This window comes from Gymnoscopelus microlampas (genome assembly GCF_963454915.1).
Source record: "Gymnoscopelus microlampas genome assembly, chromosome: 22".
Classification (NCBI taxonomy): Eukaryota; Metazoa; Chordata; class Actinopteri; order Myctophiformes; family Myctophidae; genus Gymnoscopelus; species Gymnoscopelus microlampas.
This window is the reverse complement of record NC_139959.1, coordinates 5,305,709-5,328,844: the sequence shown is the minus strand read 5'-3', so window position 1 is coordinate 5,328,844 and position 23,136 is coordinate 5,305,709. Positions and strand designations below refer to the sequence as shown.

The 23,136-nt window shown below is 41.6% G+C and overlaps 2 protein-coding genes across 2 annotated transcripts in view; one reads left to right on the top strand and one right to left on the bottom strand.

Annotated features, from left to right (window-relative positions):
- The window catches only part of LOC311039218 (melanoma receptor tyrosine-protein kinase-like), a 55,642-nt gene extending 49,567 nt beyond the window's left edge, over positions 1 to 6,075 (bottom strand). Inside the window, exon 1 of the mRNA XM_084048889.1 lies at positions 5,835 to 6,075. Coding sequence (XP_083905015.1) covers positions 5,835 to 5,913 — 79 coding nt within the window. The 5' untranslated portion in view covers positions 5,914 to 6,075. The remainder of the gene's footprint in view (positions 1 to 5,834) is intronic.
- A 9,278-nt stretch (positions 6,076 to 15,353) lies between these two features.
- LOC311038991 (uncharacterized protein) lies at positions 15,354 to 22,514 on the top strand. The gene is made up of 3 exons (XM_084048623.1): positions 15,354 to 15,546; positions 18,613 to 19,023; positions 20,275 to 22,514. The coding sequence occupies exons 1-3, from the start codon at positions 15,534 to 15,536 to the stop codon at positions 21,705 to 21,707; spliced, it is 1,857 nt and encodes a 618-aa protein (XP_083904749.1). The 5' UTR covers positions 15,354 to 15,533; the 3' UTR covers positions 21,708 to 22,514.
- Positions 22,515 to 23,136: the final 622 nt, after the last annotated feature.

The window sequence follows — 23,136 nt, the reverse complement described above, 5'->3', positions numbered from 1 at the left end:
AGGCTAATTCTACAAATAGCGGCAGTAGCTGTACCGGGAGAGGGATAGTCTGGTTACCTAGCGTGCAATCACGTTTCAGCATAATTCCCCCATTAGATGGGAAAGCTACACTCTCATTTGACTGCTGTTTTCAAATCACGCCTCCTCATTTCCATTTAAATGCTCCATCTAATTAGGTGGGGAAAAGATGGAGGTGGAGATAAAGAATTTGGAGACACCTGATTTGTTTTCTGCAACCAACCGGCGAGAATTCCATCCAGCTTCTTTCTACTTCTTTTTTTTCCAAGCGCAGGTGTGTTGATTGGGTTGCAGTTGAACTTACGGTGAACTCATGCTTGCATGTTGAGCTGTGACGTCAATGGGGCTCCGATTGAGCTGAAACAATTGCCCTTTTCCAGTAAAGCAGAGTTTGCTAGCACATTGTTTGTTCATTATATTTTGTATAACTATTTCATTCATGTCTTTGTATGTTTGAAAAAAAGCATATTTTGCAATAAATCTGTACTTTATTTGTTATTTCTACAGCTGTATTTTTGACTTGTTTCTACCAAAGATATCTGTAAAAATAGCAGTCAAGCAAAGTTTAGCAAAGTTTAGCAAAGTTTAGCAAAGTTTAGCACACACACACACACACACACACACACACACACACACACACACACACACACACACACACACACACACACACACACACACACACACACACACACACACACACACACAAAGACTGCATAATTTATGTCACACACATATTCATTCATATATATCAGTCCATAATAATTCAGCTCTGTTCATCATACAGTTAAAGTATCACTACAGTGCAAGTATTTAACAATACAAAATATTACTACTTGGCTGTATGGCACTAACCTCTTTGTGTCACTAATTAAATGATATTTGAAAGATTCATAACACTTGGTAAGCCTTAGGGGTTAGAGAGATGTTCTGGTCGGGAATCAAACTGGTGACCTTTCGATCCACAGCTCCCGCTTGCCACTTCTCCTCCCCCCTCCTTCCTCCTTTTTTACTCAGATATACAAGCTCTGTGAGCTTGTACTTTATAGACTATATAATATTCCTTCAGTTTTCAGTAGGGCTTTTGGGGCTCTGGTATTGACATGAATGACTAAACCATTTGAAATCAAATGTTAAGTTAATAACAGCAACAATTCACACAAGGGCTCATGGCCAGGGGCCCCTGGGCCTGGGCCCCGACCAGTAGGTAATCCACCCCCTGGGCAACAAAAACGAAGACAAACTCAAAATCAAACCATCTACTGAGAGCAAATCGTCTCAACCAGAGCAGCAAGAAGTGCAACGTCCAACAAGTCATGACAGTTTTGTTTATTTTATATTATTTGTTTTACAAGTAAAAGAACAAACATGGAGCTTTAGCATCTGTGTCCTGAACCTAGTTCAAACACAGGAACCAGAGCCATATAAGTAGAGTTGCGTCTTCTCCGCTCACTTCATCGGGCCAGTCTTCTACAGAGCCTTCTATTGACGAATAGTGACAAATCCCTGAACCGGAGGTTTACGGAATGCACTGGAGTCTATGAGCGTTTGGGTGTTCACTCTCCATTCCGACATCTCACCACTCCGACTAGTGGCTTCCGCGTGCGGTTAGGGTTAGGGTTAGGGTTAGGTATAGGGTTCGTCAACGTCGGAAAGGCGACATGTCGGAAAGGAGAAATGCACCCGAGCGTTTGTCACTATTTCAAGTTTACATGAACCACGTGACCGGCAATGTTTTCTGTCCCTGAGGTGACGCAACTCTCTAATACAAGGCTATAACAGGAACCTAGTTCCTGGAAGTGTTGCCACACTTTGCGAGAGGAACAAGTGGCCAGGTCTACGAAAACAAACGCAAAAGAAGCGTCTAGGTTGCACGCACACACACGCATGCACACACAGGGGGGTCCCCAAATTATTATAGCATAAAAATCTGTTTTACCACTTGAACCCCTATATATATCGGCTATTTGAAAATAGAAGATCTACAAGCTCACAATGCGTCCTGACGCGTTGTGAGCTTGTATATCTGCCATTTCCAATCAAAATGTATGTGGAATATTTTTGAAACATTTTAACCACAACAATCTTTTATGGGAGTTCCTGGCACAAAATGTTTTCAGATGGGGGTCCGTGGACAAATACATCATTTGGAGGTCCTTGACTTGAAAATGTTTGAGAACCACTGATTTAAACAACAATAGGAAGCAAGTCCAAATAATCAACTATACACAATAGGCTATCGAATGAATTGAAATAACTTTACTTAATAACTCTGGTACGTCTTGCTTTCCTGTGTTAAAACTGTGTGCCGTGTTTATTTTGGCTAAACGTGTCGGGCAGCGTCCACGATCACAACGGATCACAAACTAAAGGTGCTGGTGAGATAAATAAATAAACAGAGTTAAAATGATGCAATCGCGGCTCAAAACTGGAACTACTGTATAAGGAAGATAAAAGCGAGAAAGGAGAACATTTTGAGCAGCACTGTAGAAACTGAATTGGTGGATATCGTTATCCACAGGGAACTTGGACCAAGCACAAAGTTGATTCAGGAGCGCCAGTCGCACCCAGCACCAACTGGTGCTGTTTAACCCATTAAAACCGGGAAAGCACCTGTGTCATTTTATATTTTACATATATAGCAACATACGTTTGAATGAAGTGCAGTTGTTAATGTCATCTCTGTCTGTCTGTCTGTTGAGAATTGCAGGTGTTTAAGTGACAGTTTTAGTGCTACCATACACAACTGTGAAAAAGACATATTCTTATTAGGAATACATTGTATTACTGTGTTAACTGTAGGGGTAGGATGCTACTGTATTTTTTATCATAATGGTGGTAGCCTACTTGGAGAGCCAATTATTTTCTGAGGTGGTACTCAGTCTAAAAGGGTTGAGAACCACTGACTTAAGAGTATCAAGAGTTAAAAGTTGAGACTCTGAAATGTTCTATTTCAATCGGACAAAAAAACAAAACAACAACAACCAAAAAACAACCACCGAACTAAACAGGTTTTTGAATCCTGTTTTTCCCCCAAATATCTGTGTGTGTGTGCGTGCGTGTGCGTGTGCGTGTGCGTGTGCGTGGGCGTGGGCGTGCGCGTGCGCGTGCACGTGTGTGTTATGACTGTTAAGACAAGTATGTCAGCATGACCATCAACAGAGTTAAAATGACCCTGACACACACACACACACACACACACACACACACACACACACACACACACACACACACACACACACAGCACACAGCACAGAGAGAGAGAGAGAGAGAGAGGCAAATACAAGCTCACAACGCGTCGCTTTGTGAGCTTGTAGATCGGCTATTTTCAATTAGCCGAAGTATATAGACCCTCCAGAAACACGTGGGCAAAAATCCTTGATTATGCGGGCTAAAACTCTTGATTATGCGGGCTAAAATCCTTGATTTTGCGATGAAATATGCGTTTGTTTTTTTTGCAATTTTATGCGGCGAAATTGTGTGAAGTTGCAAAATATGCGAAAAGTTGTGAAATATGCGGCAATATGCGGCAATATGCAAAATATGCGATATGCGAAAAGTTGCGAAAAATGCGAAATATGTGAAAAGTTGCGAAAAGTTGCGAAATATGCAGAAATATGCAGAAATATGCGATGCGAAACGCGTATTATGCGATGCAGCCTTTTTGAAAAAACGTTACCCCCGCATAATTATGCGCCATTTTGCTGATGCGGTAAATTCTGCGATCGCATAATCGCATTTTTCTGGAGGGTCTATATATAGATCTGAAGTGGTTAATATAAGTTTTGTAATGATAATCTAAATCTACAAAGTAACTAGTAACTAAAGTTTCCAAATAATTATAGAGACATTTTTTTGATATTTATTATAGTGTCAAAAAAATGTAATACCCAATACTTAGTTTAAATCAATCACACATGTTTTCACACCTCACAAGAAATACTTTTTGTTTCAACTTGTTCATTACATTCAACTTATCACCCACCCCACCCACACACACACACACACACACACACACACACACACACACACACACACACACACACACACACACACACACACACACACACACACACACACACACACACACACACACATATGTTTTATGTTTGTATGAAATATAGGCTATTAGTGCAGATAGTCGCAAGCGCGTGCGTGCGTGCGTGCGTGTAAATGCGTGTGTGCGTGCGTGCGTGGTGTAAATGCGTCCGTGTGTGCGTGTGTGCGTGCACGTGTGATCAAATTAATTTGTGGAGAAAATCTAACACTCTCACACAAGCACGGACGCTCATGCACGCAGCTATGAAGTGCAGTGCCGGCCCTGAGGAATTTGGTGACCTAGGCAGGATTTTACATGGCACACCCCCCCCCCCCCCTCCCCGATAGCCTATTATTAAATAATAAATAAGGCTATTTCACAAACACAAATAACTAGGACATCGTGTAAAATACATAAGCCAAATTACAATTTACAATTTAGGCATTTAGCAGAGAGAGAGAGAGAGAGAGAGAGAGAGAGAGAGAGAGAGAGAGAGAGAGAGAGAATGAAAATGGGAGGCAACAAACTGGAGTTAAAAGACCTCTGAAAGTCTCATGTCAAAGAAATGTAACTTATGTGCTGTGCTGCACATCGTTGCCATTCCCATGTTCGTGCACAGTATGTACAGTGTGCTGTACCATTGCAATTAAGAAACAGGTTTCTGCACATCTAGGGATGAACACAGCACTCTTTACATTATCTAGAATGCATCGTGCTAACAATAAAGATTTTATCTTATCTAAAATTAGACCCTTGAGGTACATGATCACCATCACACACTGCAGCTCATGGCTCTAGCTGACTCTAATCAGTTTATTAATCTCAGCTGTTTTTTTTTTTTAAATGTGGTTTTGCACCCTGAATGTGCACACATCACCAGTAATGTTTGTGATTAAGAAACCAGTCTATACTGTACATCCTCTGTGTTGCCCACAGAAAGTGAAAAACCGGAAAGGTAGAACACAGTAAAAATCCTCAGTGTTAATTTAACTCCGGCACTGCCACACGGCACACTGTTGAATGAAAGCAGAGCCACAGAGCGGTCAGATACACATGGCTGGGTGAAACCAAAAGACTCATGAGAGAGTGGTGTATTGTTGGGACACACCTAACTTTTAGCTTTTCAAATACTTAAAATATACAAATTCAAGGGTTCTTTTTAATATTCTGTGTTCTACAAACAATACACAAATATGTATTATTTTACAATTCTTAAAAAAAAAAAAACTTGAATATTGGCTTGGTGCACCCCCCGCCCCCCCACCCACCTAATGGCACCCTAGGCAATTGCATACTCTGCCTATTGGCTGGGCCGGCTCATACATGTGAAGTTTATGGGAAATTACATTTACAACATGTGTACAAGTCAATATGTCATCATGAGTACACACGCGCGCGCACACACACACACACGCACGCACGCACGCACGCACGCACGCACGAGCACGCGCGCGCGCGCACACACACACACACACACACACACACACACACACACACACACACACACACACACACACACACACACACACACACACACACACACACCCGCCACGCACTTTAGTCTCGCAACCAATCTGACATATATGCTATCTTCGGCGGGGCGGCATTTAACAACCGCTACGGAGTAGCCTATGCATGAATTAAAGTGACAGACAGACAGACAGACAGACAGACAGACAGACAGACAGACAGACAGACAGTTCCAACACACATGAGTGAAATGTACTCTCTTTAAAGGAACGAGTACTTTTTTTTAGGTGTGACACATCATCCACGGTACCTCTCTTATCGTCGGCCAGGCAGCAGCAGAAACTCAGCAACACACACACCACCTTCATCATCATCATCTTCATCTTCATGCAGTGGTCTTCTACAGGTCAGTAATCCTCATTCTGATGTTGTAACTTCACTAAGATAGAGAGACTATCTGTTAGCCTACTTTACTCTCGCTTTCTCTCTCTCACCCTCATACTCACTCACTCGCTCAGTCTCTGCCTAAGTCCGTCTCACACACACTCTCTCTCTCTCTCTCTCTCTCTCTCTCTCTCTCTCTCTCTCTCTCTCTCTCTCTCTTCCGTCTAAAAAGTGAGCGCAACCCAGGGCAGAGTGAGAGAGAAGCGGTGCTGACGTCACGGAGAGGAGGGAGAGACTGTACTCTCTCTCTCTCTCTCTCTCTCTCTCACACACACACACACACACACACGCATACACGCACGCACGCGCACGCACGCACACACCACGCGCACACACGCGCACGCGCACGCACGCACACACACACACACACACACACACACACACACACACACACACACACACACACACACACACACACACACAGTGTACTTTCACGGTGTCGTGTTAAATACTGAGTTAAAGGTTAAATAAAGGAGAACAGACAAACAGATAAACAGACAGACAGTCATAATAATAATAATAATAATAACAACAACATTAGGCTATAATACAACTAATGTTCACATTATAAATACGCTGAGTTGTGTCATACGCTCGAGCTTTATTTATCATATTTATGAATTTTAAATTGTGATGGACTTAATATTTGTGTATTTTGTTAATTAAATGATGACTTCACCCATTTTCAACCTATCTTCATATAATTGATCTTCACGAATGCTCATGATAAAATGGTACAATGTTTTTTCTACTTGGTCTGTGGCTCATATAGGAGGGTGGTGGACACTTCAGAAACCCACCTACCAGTGACATCATCATTAAGCAGGGTTTTTTTTTTAAAGCAAGAACAATGGCTTCTATTATAGCATACTAACCTTCCGTTTCTATTAGCTTGGATTCCCCATGATGATGTGACTGTCTGGTACAGTGGCGTGCACAGACATTTTGAGGGGCAGGTGCTCAAGTAAATTATACTTTTTTTTTGTTGACTTGGTCTGCTCTTTTTTCCCTCTACACCTATACCTCTTTGCCAGAAATAGCCGATCTACAAGCCCACAACGCCTCGCAGCGCGAGGCGTTGTGGGCTTGTAGATCTGCTATTTTTGGCTAAAGTTCTCCTCAGAAAAGGGATGCTAGGTTTCGAGTGGTTAAGGTAAAAAGAAAAATCATATCACATAAAGAATTGGCGGACCCCCTGTAGTAACTCTGAGGACCCCCTAGGGGTCCCGGACCCCCTGTTGAAGACCCCTGCTGTAAACTGAAAAAAGGGCACTTCTGGTCAAGAGGGCAAAGGGCAGGTGCTCCAGCACCACCTAGGGTCTATCTGTGCACGTCCCTGGTCTGGTAGTCAGGTTTCTGTCCACAACCCTCCTATGAGACACAGACTGAGTAGACACAAATGGTACCACATTATAATGAGCATTAGTGAGGACAAATTATATGAAGATGGTTGAAATTGGGTGAAGTTGTCCTTTAAGATATTAAGTCATTTGAGTTCAGCCAATCAGAGAGGGACTTTGATTCAGTGTTAATTCTGACTTCAAATTTTGATGTGGTTTTAGTCATAGTCTTTTGAATAAAACTCTATTTAGTTTTAGTCATATTTTAATCATGTTTTACTTTTACTCTATAGTTGACTGAATATCATTAAGATTTTAGTTGTGTAAATCTACAGTTGATTTAGCAGACTAAAATGTATTTTAGCAGCAGGCAGCGATGGCGCCATAATGACTGATTTTTACTTAGCTGCATGTGTGCCGAAAATAGCAGATCTACAAGCTCACAAGCTCACAAGCTAGCAGAAAATGACTTGTCTAAGTTGTACTGGATCTCTTTTAGTCTAGTTTTTATTTGTCAACGGAATTTTCAATATACAGTATATAATATAATTTTAGTCGACAAAATGAACTAGTTTGATTTCGTTTTGGCCTTTTCAGTTCAGTTCAGTACATGCATTCAATGAGTGAAGTTAAAATGAGAGCTATTTTTGTTTCATAATGATACTAGGTATTCTTTATATTTTTTGATTGTTTTGGACTTCAAACCATATGTCATCTAAGATATAGGCTATACCTTTTTATGTTTGAATTTGTGAAAAATATGTGAACAGTACTTTTTGGGAACCAGTTTTACCAGTGGCATTTCTGGCCATCCCAGCACCCTAGGTCAGATCTTCAACAGGTTGTTATTATCACATTGTCAGAGCTGGTATGTGGACTTCACGTCTGCTATACAATTACAATACTATCGTGGTTTTCAAACGTTTTAATTTCAAGGACCACCATAACTCTGAGAGCGTACAAATGGAACCAAATGGACCCAAGGGTCCATTTGGTTCCATTTGTACGCTCTCAGAGTTACAGATCTGTAAGGGTCCATTTGGTTCCATTTGCAGTGTGTGTGCTGAGTGTAGGCTACCCGTAAATTAATGGATTTTCTTTGATTTGTTTTAATGTTTGAAATGTAGTTATTTACCTATTGAAAATGTTTTAAAATAATATATTACAAAAATAGGGGATATTTACTCATGACCAATAAAAATGAGAGTAGATGCATGATTTAAACCCATAGGCTATATATCCTCCTTTTTTCCCTCTAAATCAAATACATTTTTTGCCAAACGTTTGCCAAAGAATAGGAGCATTCACAATGTATGTTAGGCACGCGCACACACACACACGCACGCACGCACGCACGCACGCACGCACGCGCGCTCGCGCGCACGCAGGCACGCACACCGTATTGTGGCTGCTCTCTAATATTAATAAGGGGGTCAGTATGTTCTGGGTCTTTCATTCATAATTCATATAAAACAGTCACCTGCATGTTGCAAACAATGCATTAAATAAACCACTAAAGGTCTTAATGGAAAAAAAACACCTTTAACATCATTCGTTGTTGTACAATACAACCTGACAGCTAAATTACACAATTTTTTTCTCTCTCTCTCTCTCTCTCTCTCTCTCTCTCTCTCTCTCTCTCTCTCTCTCTCTCTCTCTCTCTCTCTCTCTCTGTGTCTCTGTTTCTGTCTCAGAGGGGTTTATTGATTGATTGATTGATTGATTGATTGATTGAATACTTTGTTAACAGTTTGCAAATAGTACAGTGGTACGATTATACAATGGTGCTTAAAAGGTAACACAAAAAGGACTTGTTTCCATTTTGGTCCTGTGTATTCAATTCATCGACACATTTAAAGACATACAATATCAAACAATTGTATACAAGACATCATCAACACTAGTAGCAATAAAACATATGTAGAGTAAACACTCTTTGATGTCTGTTGGTAGGGCATATGTATCTATATATATTTAAAGCATTGAATGGTTTAGGTGATTTTGTGTGATATCGTGAACCATCCAGACCTCTCAGGTCATCTGGGAAAAGTCTGCTTTCTGTCCCTAGAATCATAACTAAACGTTCAGATTTTATGCTCCACATATAAACAAACTCCTAGAATCACAACTAAAAGTTCAGTTTTTATGCTCCACATATCTGGAACAAACTCCTAGAATCACAACTAAAGGTTCAGTTTTCATGCTCCACATGTCTGGAACAACTCCTAGAATTACAACACCCTGACAAGCACTTGGAATTTTAAGAGTTGAGGCATTACTTTTTGTTTGACTCTACAAACTCTACACTATGATTTTATTGGTAATAATAATAATAATATAATAATATAAATAGCCGATCTACAAGCTCACAACGCCTCGCAATTTCTGCCTCTTTCTTGGGTATAAGCATGTTATCAACAAATACAAATATCTATATTTACAGAGAGGAAAAAGGAAAAATGGCAGCAGTGTATGACACCTCATTTCAATGACACACACATACACACACACACACACACACACACACACACACACACACACACACACACACACACACACACACACACACACACACACACACACACACACACACACACACACACACACACACACACACACACACACACACACAGTGTTGTTGTGGTCAGGTTGGTTTAATAAGGATTCAAGATTAATCCGCTTTGACCTCATTTTGCAACTTCTTTGTTTTTATTTATTTATTTTATTACATCCTGAAGCAGTTTAATAGACCTGAAGGCTTTTAACACACATAATGGGTGTGTGTGTGTGTGTGTGTGTGTGTGTGTGTGTGTGTGTGTGTGTGTGTGTGTGTGTGTGTGTGTGTGTGTGTGTGTGTGTGTGTGTGTGTATTGTAGCTCGTCCAAGGTAACAAGTTGTAACAACCCAATCCCACTCTCTCTCTTCCTATCACACTCATACTTAAGCAACAATACACACGCTTGCTCGCACACACACGCACGCACGCACGCACGCACGCACGCACACACACACACACACGCACAGAGCTTCATGTCCTTGAGCAAGACATGAAAGCCTTCCTAACTCATCCCCTGGGGGCGCTATTCAGTAGCTGCCCTCCAGTGTGTGTGTGTGTGTGTGTGTGTGTGTGTGTGTGTGTGTGTGTGTGTGTGTGTGTGTGTGTGTGTGTGTGTGTGTGTGTGTGTGTGTGTGTGTGTGTGTGTGTGTGTGTGTGTGTGTGTGTGTGTGTGTGCGTGTGTGTGAGCGGTCTTAACTGTTGCGTTAGTCGGTTGTCATGTCCTAACATGTCTGTCTCTCTCTCTCTCTGCGTGTCGCTCTGCCGGTCAGGTATGTAAACCAACTGGTCCTACGTCCTGGAGACAGGCAGGGAGTGAGACAGCTGAGAGACAGACAGGCAGTGAGACAGCTGAGAGACAAACAGGAAGTGAGACAGCTGAGAGACAGGAAGTGAGACAGCTGAGACAGACGGGCAGTGAGACAGCTGAGAGACAGACAGGCAGTGAGACAGCTGAGAGACAGACAGTCAGTGAGACAGCTGAGAGACAGACAGGCAGTGAGACAGCTGAGAGATAGACAGGCAGTGAGACAGCTGAGAGACAGACAGTAAGACACCTGGAGATAGACAGTAAGACAGATGAGAGACAGACGGTAAGACAGCTGAGAGGGAAACAGTGAGACAGGTGAGAGACAGACAGTAAGACAGATGAGAGGGAAACAGTGAGACAGGTGAGAGACAGACAGTAAGACAGATGAGAGGGAAACAGTGAGACAGGTGAGAGACAGACAGTAAGACAGATGAGAGGGAAACAGTGAGACAGGTGAGAGACAGACAGTAAGACAGATGAGAGGGAAACAGTGAGACAGATGAGAGACAGGCAGTGAGACAGCTGAGAGGGAGACAGTGTACGTCAGTGGTTCTCTAACTGTGGGTCAGGACCCCGGGGTCTCCAAATGATTTTGGGGGGTCCCCAGATTCTTTGCTTAATGTGCAATCTTGTAGATCGGCTGTTTTGGGCTTTAGGCCTGGATGTTAAACATGTTACAAAATATAAAAAATTACATTCGTAAGATAGGCGAGCAATGTTGATGTCCTCATAAGTATGGTAATAATAATAATACAAAGACGCGTGCGTGTGAGTGTGCACGTGTGTGCGTGTGTGTGTGTGAGAATGTTTTCAGTGCATGTTCTCAGCTGTATTGATCCAACGTGGAGGTTTTCAAGGTTGTGAGTTCAATGCCACGCTGCGTTCCCACGCACGCACACACACGCACGCACGCACGCACGCACGCACGCACGCACGCACGCACGCACGCACGCACGCACGCACGCACGCACACACACACAAACACACACACCAGTAGACTAGTCTGTTTGTATTTCTGTATGGTGTCTAGGGCAGACACGGTGTCAAAAGTGCAGCCCGGGGGCCAAAACTAAAATATATCTATATTTTTTTTTAAAGTGAACCAATGAAAAGCATTAACAATACTCTTGAATGAATGAGAGCTGACTGTCCAGGACAACGTATTCTCACCCCAAGAAGTCAAACGGGTGACTTCATGGGACGGACATCCCAAGTCAAACGTTGACTGGAAGGGGGGGGCAAATACGGGACATGTTGAGTCGGCTCAAGCGGACTTGGCAACGCTCGGCACGGCGATTCGCTCACCTGACGGCTCGCTCTGCGGTGCCTCTCATGGCTCAAGTACGCTTTAGACGGCACGCCTCTGTCATTTTTTTGGGAGAACCGCACTTCCTGCATTCCTGGAATCCGGAAGTGCCCGGTAAGGCACGTGTGCTTCTTGGGATGTCTGGCCCAAGAAGTCACAATATGCATTTTGGGGAGTGAGAGTGTGTTGGTCCAGGACATCACCAAGGTTATTGAATGAGAGCTGACTGTCCAGGACAACACCAAGGTTCTGAATGAATGAATGAGAGCTGACTGTCCAGGACAGCACCAAGGTTCTGAATGAATGAATGAGAGCTGTAATAATGTAATAATAACATTAATATAAAATATTAATGTATATATATATATATATATATATATATATATATATATATATATATATATATATATATATATATATATATATATATATATATATATACATATATACATATATATATATATATATATATATAATCATTTTGATACAGATAAATAGATTAAAATATTAATATAATCCATTTGATCCACGCAGGAACACAATCGCTTGATTGCTCATTAAATAAACATGTTCTGAAAATGGGTTGGCCGCGAACACTTTAAAGATTTTCAAGGATCCAGATAAGGTTGGAAATCACCGATATACAGCATGTTAGCAATAGCATTTTTCTTATAATAATAATAATAATAATAACAAATCAAAAATAAATAGGTCATTGTGGAGTGTTAAGGGACAACCCGAGGCCAATGTTGTAGTTTATAGAAGTCTTAGAAATGAGAGCTGAAAGTTTACTAATGAACTCTAATGGATTACTGCACTCCTGTGTGTGTGTGTGTGTGTGTGTGTCTGTGTGTGTGTGTGTGTGTGTGTGTGTGTGTGTGTGTGTGTGTGTGTGTGTGTGTGTGTGTGTGTGTGTGCGTGTGCGTGTGCGTGTGTGTGTGTGTGTGTGTGGGGGGGGGGGGGGGGTAAATGGTGAATGGTAAAAGGTGCATAGTGCCTTTATCCAAGGAACTTTACAATGATTGTGCATAACATCCACCCATTCACCACCCATTCCTTAACCGTTCCATTTGAAAGGATTATGATTGCCCTCTATAATTAAAATCTAAAATTGAAAACACCGTAAATATTTTATTTATTTTTTACAAATACAGTTTATTATAATTATTATTACAATAATAATTATTATTAAGCAGAGGTCTTCAATGTTTTTTTCAGCTCAAAGGACCCCTAAACTCATAGAGAGATGAAGCAGGGACCCCCACTACATATTGTGTACAATTGTGTTGCAATCTTTTTCATTTCATAGACTTAATTGTTTTAATTAATATTTTTGGCTAGTTTGTTTACACATGATCTTTATATTGTATTCATGTTAATGTGTATTTTCAAACATTTAACAACTGAAATCCTCACAATGTAACTATTTCAATGAATAAAACATAATTTGGTCCAATCTGTATGGTAGAGTATGTTAATACAATATAACTTATAAAATTAGAAGATTGGGGTGAAATACTAAATACTTCAAAAACTTGACCATTTGCTCTGTACTTGGTCTGCTCCTTTTCCCCTCTACAGTACACCAAACCTCTTAGGATTCAAGTGGATAATGTAAAACAGTTGCCGGCTCCCTGTAATAACTCTGAGGACCCCCTAGGGGTCCCAGACCCCTTGTTGAAGACCCCTGTTATATTATTAGTATTATAAAAATGGCTACATGGTAAGTGTTTTGTCATAAAACATGTAAAACTAGATAAAGTGCTCCTCGGAGCACAGGTCTCCGCCAGGTCAGATACGTTATTGTGGCCTCCTGGTGGCGCTATAATAGGCCAATGTGAAAAGGGTGCCATTTATTCTTAGGTCGTTCACGGCAATCGGACACTGCATTCATGATTTGAAGCATTTTGTTCCAAAAATGTGTTTTGCTAAATTAGACCTGCTGGTGGCGCTATAACAGGCCAATGTGAAAAGGGTGGCATTTCTTCCTCGGCCTAGTGGGAATGTGCGTGTGAAATTTCACGGAAATCGCACGCTGCGTTCATGGTTTGAGGCAGTTTGTTCAAAACGGACCAATCCTGCAAACTTTGGATGGCAACCTTAACCAATAAGGATGGAATATGGGAAATCGGACAGATCAGGGTTGATCACATGACTATAGAGATACTGTGTACCGATTTGCATGACGTTTGGTTAAAAACTGTAGGAATAATGTGAAAAAAATGGGTTTTGCACAAATCGGCCTCCTGGTGGCGCTATAACAGGCCCATGTGAAAAATTTGAGGCAGAGGTTCTGAATTGGCATCCAGGGAGTGTGTGTGCACAGTTTCGCAGCGACCGGGCCAACGGTGCCGGAGATTTGGTGGTAACACACGGACGGACGGACGGACACACGGACACACGGACGGACACACGGACGGAGGGTAAAACATACTCTCTCGCCATGCCTTACGGCCTGGCGGAGACAATGATGTTTTCTATGCATCCTTTCCTTGCTCACTGCATCCATAGAGGTATAATATAACTAGAGGGAGGATTGCCCCGCCCCCAGCTATCATTTCAATGAATGTGCTCACTGGCGTTTTGAAGCACCCGGAAGCCTGCCGGAAGTAGAATTATTGAGACGGTTTTGGGTTGGCGTAAAGTTATGAGCATGCGCACTAGTGTCATTTTTGCGTTCTACGGCAGCCCGTGTGTCAAGGATTGAACGCGAGATATTTATGAAATTCACTGGAGATGCCTATGTATATGTAAATGCATATGTATTTATGTATAATATGTTTACATATTTATATCTCTATATATAAATATATATCAGTATGTTTTGCTCGCGCATGTATTTCTCCCCGCCTGCAGTTCCAGCTTTGGCCACTGGGGTGGCAGCTTCAAGATTTCTCAGCGGCTCTGGGGGCTTGACTGCATCTGTCTCCTGTTTTCTGAAGTCATCTCTTCATAATCTCTGTACGATGCTGCCCTCTGCTGTCTGCATGGAGCATTGTCCTACAGACGCAACAAATCTGTCTCTTCTTGGATCCAGTGTTAGTTTTGACAGCACATTTTGTAAAGTTTTAGTCATGGTCTTTTGAAAAGAAAAATCCATTTAGTTTGAGTCACATTTTAGTAATTTAAAATGTTTTAGTTTATAAACTAGTTGTAGTTGACTAAATAGTATAAGATTATAGACTAAATCTACAGTTAATTTTGTCAGCACATTTTGTATCTATCTATGACACTTACACCCTTCCACCGCCAGAGGGCGAAAGGCAACAGTGTCTGGGCCATGGTCTGGTCTCCCTTGTTGCACATACACGTTGACTCGGAAGTAATTGCGTTGTTCATGTTATGGTCGAACCTATGGGTCGAACAGCCGAAAAGAAAACATGATATAGTTTTAAAATAATAACTATTAAAATGACACATTATATAATATTATATATTTATAAAGCTCTATGGGAACAAACAGTGGGAAGCTCTATGGGAACAATGTACAGGAACATGTTTCTATAAAGTTTAAGCTGTTGCTGGAGAGACAAGAGGAAAGATAAGACGAAGTGATGCACACTGCAGGTATAGGCTAAGTTCATTCTTAATGTTATCTACCCTGTTTTATAATTTTAATAATGATAATAATAATAATGATGATTATGTTCATTCATTTGTTTACACGACCAGTAGTAGGTTCTCAAAGTGGGGTCCGGGGACGCCTAGGGGTCCTTGACATTCACAGGTGTTACCAATGATACTAATGAAGGCTCTGTTCCATTCTTGTCAAACAGAGTCAGGGTGCTGATATTGTGCATGTTGGCTCACTGGAAACACTCTGTTACACCAGTGGGTCTAAAGTTGGGGTCCAGGGACCCTCATGGGCTTCCAAATGGCCCCTTACAGGTGTGTAACTCTGAGAGTGTACAAATGGAACCAAACGGACCCGTAAGGGTCCGTTTGGTTCCATTTGTACACTCTCAGAGTTATGGGGGTCATGGAAACCACTGTGCTACACTAAATGGAACAGAGACTTCATTAGTATCATTGGTAACACCTGTGAAGGAAGTGATAATATGGCTGCTGTGCATAGAGCCTATTAAGTGAACCACTTAAACCCCAGCATCGGTATTGTGGGGAAATAGCAGATCGACAAGCTCACATTGCCACGTGTTGCGTCGCATTGTGAGCTTGTCGATCTGCTGTTTTCAGCCAAAGCTTTCCCCATAATAACAGAAAACAGAAAAGACACTGGTATTGAGCCCTGAAGGACAGCGGTTACCCATAATGGGTTTATATAGCATCAAAATCATTTTAAACACTTAAATCCTACAAACAATGTATGAACACTATCTGTACAGAGTAGACCTCACAGACATACTGTATATATGAACACTATCTGTACAGAGTAGACCTTACAGACCTACTGCACATATCTGTACAGAGTAGACCTCACAGACCTACTGTACTATATATGAACACTATCTGGAGTCAATAGCAAAAGTGTGTGTGTGTGTGTGTGTGTGTGTGTGTGTGTGTGTGTGTGTGTGTGTGTGTGTTTAGTTTCCCTACTGGCACACTTTTTTTCATATGCAGGGGCTCAACAAATACATATTAATGTTTGAGAACCACTGGTTTAAACTAGGGATGTGCACGGATATACGGATAAACTGTGCTGCCCCTACAAAACGGGTACCAAATTAAATGTGGTTATTCTATTAAATATTATTCATTGAGATATGAACTTTTTTTATTACACATTTCCATTTTGCACCCATATTACTGTCATGTCTTCATAAAATGTCGCTTTTAACAAGCAAAGTATGCAAATTACCACGGTTTATTTTCAGAGCCTGTCACCTGTAGCCTCTGCCTCACTTTGTGTTCACTTCCCAGTGCAGTGCAGTGTTGGGCAATATTACTTAGGAAAGCACTATGTTACTTTGTATCAAGAGTAATGTATTACATTACATATTATTTTAATTCATGTTTTTTTTGTTCCATATTGGAACAATGAATATCAAGATTCAAGAGATTTATTGTCACAAGGATGTATGACAAGTACATGCACTGTGAAAAACTTAGGTTGGGGTGCTCCATAAATTATAATACACAATAAAAACAATACATAAATAACAATACTAAACTGATAACATAGCCCTAAAGTCATTTCTAAAATGAGGTTAAAACAGCAGAACTAAACACATTATACAGCCAATCTACAGGCCTAAACGTTTAGCGTCAGCGACATGTTGTGAACTTGTAGATCGGCTATTTTCGGTGCACGACCCCCGTACAAAGTTTACAATGGACAAACAATGTTTGTATCTTTGACTGACATGAACTAACATAAAATAATGACAATAAGTCCACACACGGAGGAACATGGACCTGCGTCAGACCCCAGACCAGACCTGCACCTACTTCATAACTTTGCATGATGGCGCGTGCTTAAAAAGAACAGATCTACAAGCTAACATCCTGTACCATCGCACAGTGTTGATGGCTTGTAAATCTGTTCTTTTCACGCACATGAAAACCTCCTACTCTGCCGTTTAAAATGCACTGCTCCACGGATCTGCAGCATGTTTTCTGGACTCAGACAAACCGCAGCGCCGGCCGATAAAGTCTATGATCTGCAGTTGACTGCTGGACACATAACAGTGCCGGCTCATGACCGATTCAGGGAGAAGAGAGAGAGCACTTTTATCTCATTCAGAAGCAAAAACAAATCACGTTCCTTGTATAGTAACGCAGTGTTTCTTGGATGAGTAATATGTAATAATATTACAGTTTCGCCAGAGTAATACGTTACATACTCGTTACTGGGTAAAGTAATAGTATTACAGTAATATGTTAATAAGTGACTTATTACTGCCCAACACTAGTGCAGTGAATGAATCTAGCTTACTCTTAAGTTCCTACAAACACTGGTCGGTTTAAAAGTTTGTGTGAGTACTTTGATGGGAAAGCGTTGATATGGAGTAATCATATCTAATATAAACACCTGGATGTGAATCACTTGTTACCTTGTACTGCCGGCTGCCTCTGTGATCCGGTCATTTGAAGTATTAATCCAGCGTTTGAGGTTAGAACATGGAGAATGCAGAGTAGGCCTAATCATAACTGATTGGCTTAAGATCCAATACTACAAGTCACGTTATTGTTTAAACTTTAAGGGGAGCTGATCTGTCAGTAGTGTCCTTCAGAGTTAGACCAGCTCCGCTGGAGTGACAGCAGCGCACTGGCATGATGTAATTCATTATTTTGGAGCACCTGTGTAAGATTCCAACAGTACAAACATTTTAATATTAAAAATATTAATATTTTTTTCAAATGAGATTTGGCCTTATACTGTAGATCAAAATGTGTTCAGTTTTGGCTGTTTTATGGGTGTTCATTAATTTGTATAAATTAATACATTCTCGACTATTTGAAGAAACGTTTTCAGAAACGTGTGCACGTCAGTGACTTTAATCGCTGGGAACATCCGAAACAACGTAAGGAACAAGCCCAAATAGGCAACACACAACTACCAATATTTACAAGCCACTTTACAGAAAAACAAGCCCAAAATCTCTTAAAATAAGAAGACATGGCAATATTGTTGGTGTGCTACTTCTTCTCATCTCCTTCTGTCTGTGTGTTAAGAGGAGAGGAGTCCCAGTCTGGTCCAGGAGGAACCCCAACCTCCACAACATGAGGAGAGGAGCCCCAGTCTGGTCCAGGAGGAGCCACAACCTCCCAAACATGAGGAGAGGAGCCCCAGTCTGGTCCAGGAGGAATCACAACCTCCACAACATGAGGAGAGGAGCCCCAGTCTGGTCCAGGAGGAGCCACAACCTCCCAAACATGAGGAGAGGAGCCCCAGTCTGGTCCAGGAGGAATCACAACCTCCACAACATGAGGAGAGGAGCCCCGGTCTGGTCCAGGAAGAACCAGGACCTCTGCAGATGAAAGAGGAACAGAAGGAGGAGGCTGATGTGTCTAGGTTGAGGTCACTTCGTAGGAATGTAAGAAGAAGCTGTCAGAACTCCTACAGATACATGCAGCCACACGCAGGTATGTGGAGATCCTCACTTACTTACTTATACTTTTAAACCTGTCACAATTATTCAGTCTCATCGCGACACAGTGTGAGCTTCGCCTATCGGTGATAGGCTATTTCCATTATTGTTGTACGCCAGCCTTGTATAACTGAGTATAATACAGATATACTGACCATGACAACATCCCCACCAGAATCCTCAGAGATGCAGCCGTCTATTGCTCCCATGGTAGCCCACAATACAAATGTATCCATCAGTCAGTGTCAAGTCCCACAAGAATTCAAGCTGGTGAGAGTAATCCCTCTGTATAAAAAAGGAAACAAATTAGAAAACTTGGCAACTACCGCCCTGTTTCCATCCTTTGTTCCATCTTTGAATTCCAATCTGGCTTCAGAACATCCCACTCCACTGACACCTGCCTATTGTATTTGACCGACTACATCAAACGGGAGGTAGACCCGGGCAAATACTGTGGTGGTCATGCTGGACCTTCAAAAGGCGTTTGAAACTGTCACTCATTCAATTCTACTGAATAAGCTGTAGGCGATTGTTTTTTATAACACATCTGTAAACTGGATGAAATCCTACCTTGAGGGAAGAGAACAAAATGGTTGATGGCAATGGAGCCCTGTCCTCGTCCCTCCCAGTGAACTGTGGTGTTCCCCAAGGAAGCGTACTAGGGAAGTTACTGTTCCTTCTATACATTAAAGGGATATTTCACTTTAAAACAGTAATTTTAACGTCTACTCAGGCTCATTCTACTACTCTGCCACCAAAATGTGGAATGCCCTGACACATCCATTAAAGGATGTGAATCACTGGTTTCTTTCTAAACTGACCTGAAAAAACATCTATCAAGAGACCGCAATGCGAGGTAAATGTAATTTCCCACGTCCTTCGTACATATAGTGTTTGTATTTGTTGATGACGTGTATTATTGCGCAAATGCCTGTGGTGTATCCGGCTTTGTCGAGCTCTTGTAAGAAACAATTGGCCCGTGTTCGGGGGAGGGAAGCTGGGCGGGTAGGGCGATTTTTGTCTCTGCACGTACTACTATGGGCAGAGGCTCTGCGTCCTCTCGGCGGGGGCTCCTCACTGGCAGGTGAGTCAATAGGATACAACAGCAGTGACAACACACAAATGTGTGTGGGGAGGAATCAGTTGGTATAACAACCATATTGGAGAGAAAAGGCGGTAAAGAGCAAACAACTGGGAGTGTTTACTGTTGGGAAACAATGCTTTACTTTGATTTAATCTCTCCTAGACTTCCTGCGCCTCCTTGTGTGTAAAGAGGAGTTTTCCCCCGAACAGCAGCAGATGAGCCCCATTCTGGTCCAAGATGAACCAGAGCCTCCACAGTTCATAGTGAAGAGTGAAGATGATGAAAACCTGCCTGTAGCCAGTACCTCAACTGAACACATGACAACACTGGCTGATGTAGAGGACTGTGGAACTTCACGACCAACCAGTGACGACCAGCTCCTCTCCTCACTCTGTTCTGAATCCGACACTGAAGTAGTGCCAGACAGTGATGAGGATTGGGCCGAGACCTGGGAAGGTCTGTCGGCTTTAAACGGACCGGACTCACGCGAGACGCAACGTGCGAAAGGACGAAGACCGTCTTTGACCAGCAAGTCATCAAAACGAACTCACTCCACGAGGAGCGACACGGGGCAGAAAAGGTTTGATTGTACAGTTTGTGGCAAAGGGTTTAGTCAACGGGGTGTGCTAAAGCAACACATGATGACTCATACAGGGGAAAAGCCCTTTACGTGTCCAGTTTGTGGCAAAGGATTTAGTTTCCGTAGCAATGCATTACGACACATGACTGCTCATACAGGGGAAAAACCCTTTACATGTACATTTTGTGGCAAATGCTTTAGTGATACGGGTAATCTGCAAAAACACATGAAAATCCATACTGGTGTGAAGTCCTTTATTTGTGCAGTTTGTGGCAAAGGATGTGGTGAAAAGCATCACCTAGCATCACACATGAGGACCCATACAGGGGAAAGGCCCTTTATTTGTATGGTCTGTGGCAAAGGATGTAGTAACAAAGGTCATCTAAATTTACACATGAGAACTCATACGGGAGAAAAGCCATTTACTTGTTCAGTTTGTGAACATACATTTGGTCGGAAAGATTATCTAGATAAACACATGAGGACTCATACAGGGGAAAAGCCCTTTACCTGTACTATTTGTGGAAAAAGCTGTAGTGAAAAAAGCAATCTGAACAGTCACATGAGAATTCATGCAGGGACCAGGGCCTTCACTTGTATAGTTTGTGGTAAAGGTTGTACCCAGAGTGGTGAGCTAAAAACTCATATGAGGACTCATACAGGGGAAAAGCCCTTTCATTGTACATTTTGTGGTAAAGGCTGTGTTAACAAAGGTAATCTAAAAACACACATGAGGATTCATACGGGGGAAAAACCCTTCACTTGTACAGTTTGTGGTAAAGGCTGTAGTCAAAGTGGTGAGCTCAAAACACACATGAGGACTCATACAGGGGAAAAACCCTTTACTTGTACAGTTTGTGGTAAAGGCTGTGTTAACACGGGTAATCTAAGCATACACATGAGGACTCATACAGGGGAAAAGCCCTTATCTTGTACAGTGTGTGGTAAAGGCTGTATACAAAATAGTGAGCTACAAACACACATGAGGACTCATTCAGGGGGGAAGACCCTTTAGTTGCAGTGTGTGGTGAATGCTTTGATCAAAATGCACAGCTGAAGGATTCATACAGGGCAGAAACTGATCATTGAACAGTAACTTGTTTTATTTTCTTAGTTGCATGCAATAGACATGCAATACAGTATCACACACATATGTGATCATTCATTCTAATCCAGGATGACTATGACCAAGTCATGAGCATTGAACAAAAAAATCAGAAATAAGTGTTTGGTAGATTCTGTCTCTGTTGCAACAACACATTATCAATAACTTGTATACCGTTGGAAAGCCTGTTTATTTTCCTTTTAAATGGTGCCCCATTTGTAAGGAACATGGATCTGTGGGAGGAGCAGCGCTGCTGAAAAAGCAGTTTGGCATTGGGCAGAGAAGATTTGGCACATCTTTCATGGGTGCAACCCACCTACTCAGCTATGTGCTGCTCAGTGTATTTAAATTCACCTTGAGTTATTTTTATTTTACTCTCTCTTCTGCACTGTAATTGTATTTGTTATGTTTTACTTTTGTTTTATTGCATCCTAATGTCAGACATTTCATAATTGTGTTTCCTTTGCTTGTTGTTCTGTGTTAAGCACATTGAATTGCCTCGTTGTTGAAATGTGCTGCAGACCGCTTATCAGACAACGGCACACTGATAAGAACCAGTGTGCGCGCGCAGGCCGGCACCAAATGAACCCCACCGCTCATAAGATGCGATGGAAAAGTGGTCACTGCACTCATGTGTAACAAAGCATTTCATCAAACTTTCAATTGCTGTTTTTCTCCCAGTATGGAGGAAGAATGCTTAGAATGTTTTACTGTGATCTGTGATGAACTGTGATGAAACAAATGATATCCCACTCTGTTGTCAAATATCACACGTCACATAGACATTAAATACATGAGTGTGTGTATCTACATGAGACACAAGTATGACATGATTTATATGATACATATTTATATATCTATGGAGTGGAGGTTTCTGTAGCGCTATCTAATCTAATCTATTGTAATCTAATCTAAGATCTAAAGCTCTCTGTGGTGATGACTGAGGTGCCGTTGACACCTAAAGTTTGTTTAAATAGGTCCGGATCAAGGACCAAATGTTGACATTGTTGCATTTTGCATTTGGTCTGGTTAATGTTCACGCAGGACTTTTGTTAAGCAAACCAAATGTTAAAAAAAATTACACATGGTCGGATCCTTCAGAATCTATTTGTCAGATCATTTACGAGGGAAAATCACTGTCTGTGGCACACAAGATATGCACTCAAAACCTTTTTTTTAGCACAATCTTCATTGTCGCACAGAGAACCAGAGAGAACATGGAACAACAGCAACGTCTTGCAAAATAGACAATCTACAAGGTATTCTGTTTGCTAAAAATCTTTGCAAATGTTCACCTATTATGTCATGGGATGCTACGGTTACTTTATTACTTCCACCA

What these genes read in the sequence shown, in the direction of transcription:
- LOC311038991 (XM_084048623.1), top strand. An exon ending in ATACATGCAGCCACACGCAG is followed by an intron (nt 19,024 to 20,274) that starts GTATGTGGAGAT and finishes AATCTCTCCTAG; the next exon opens with ACTTCCTGCGCCTCCTTGTG.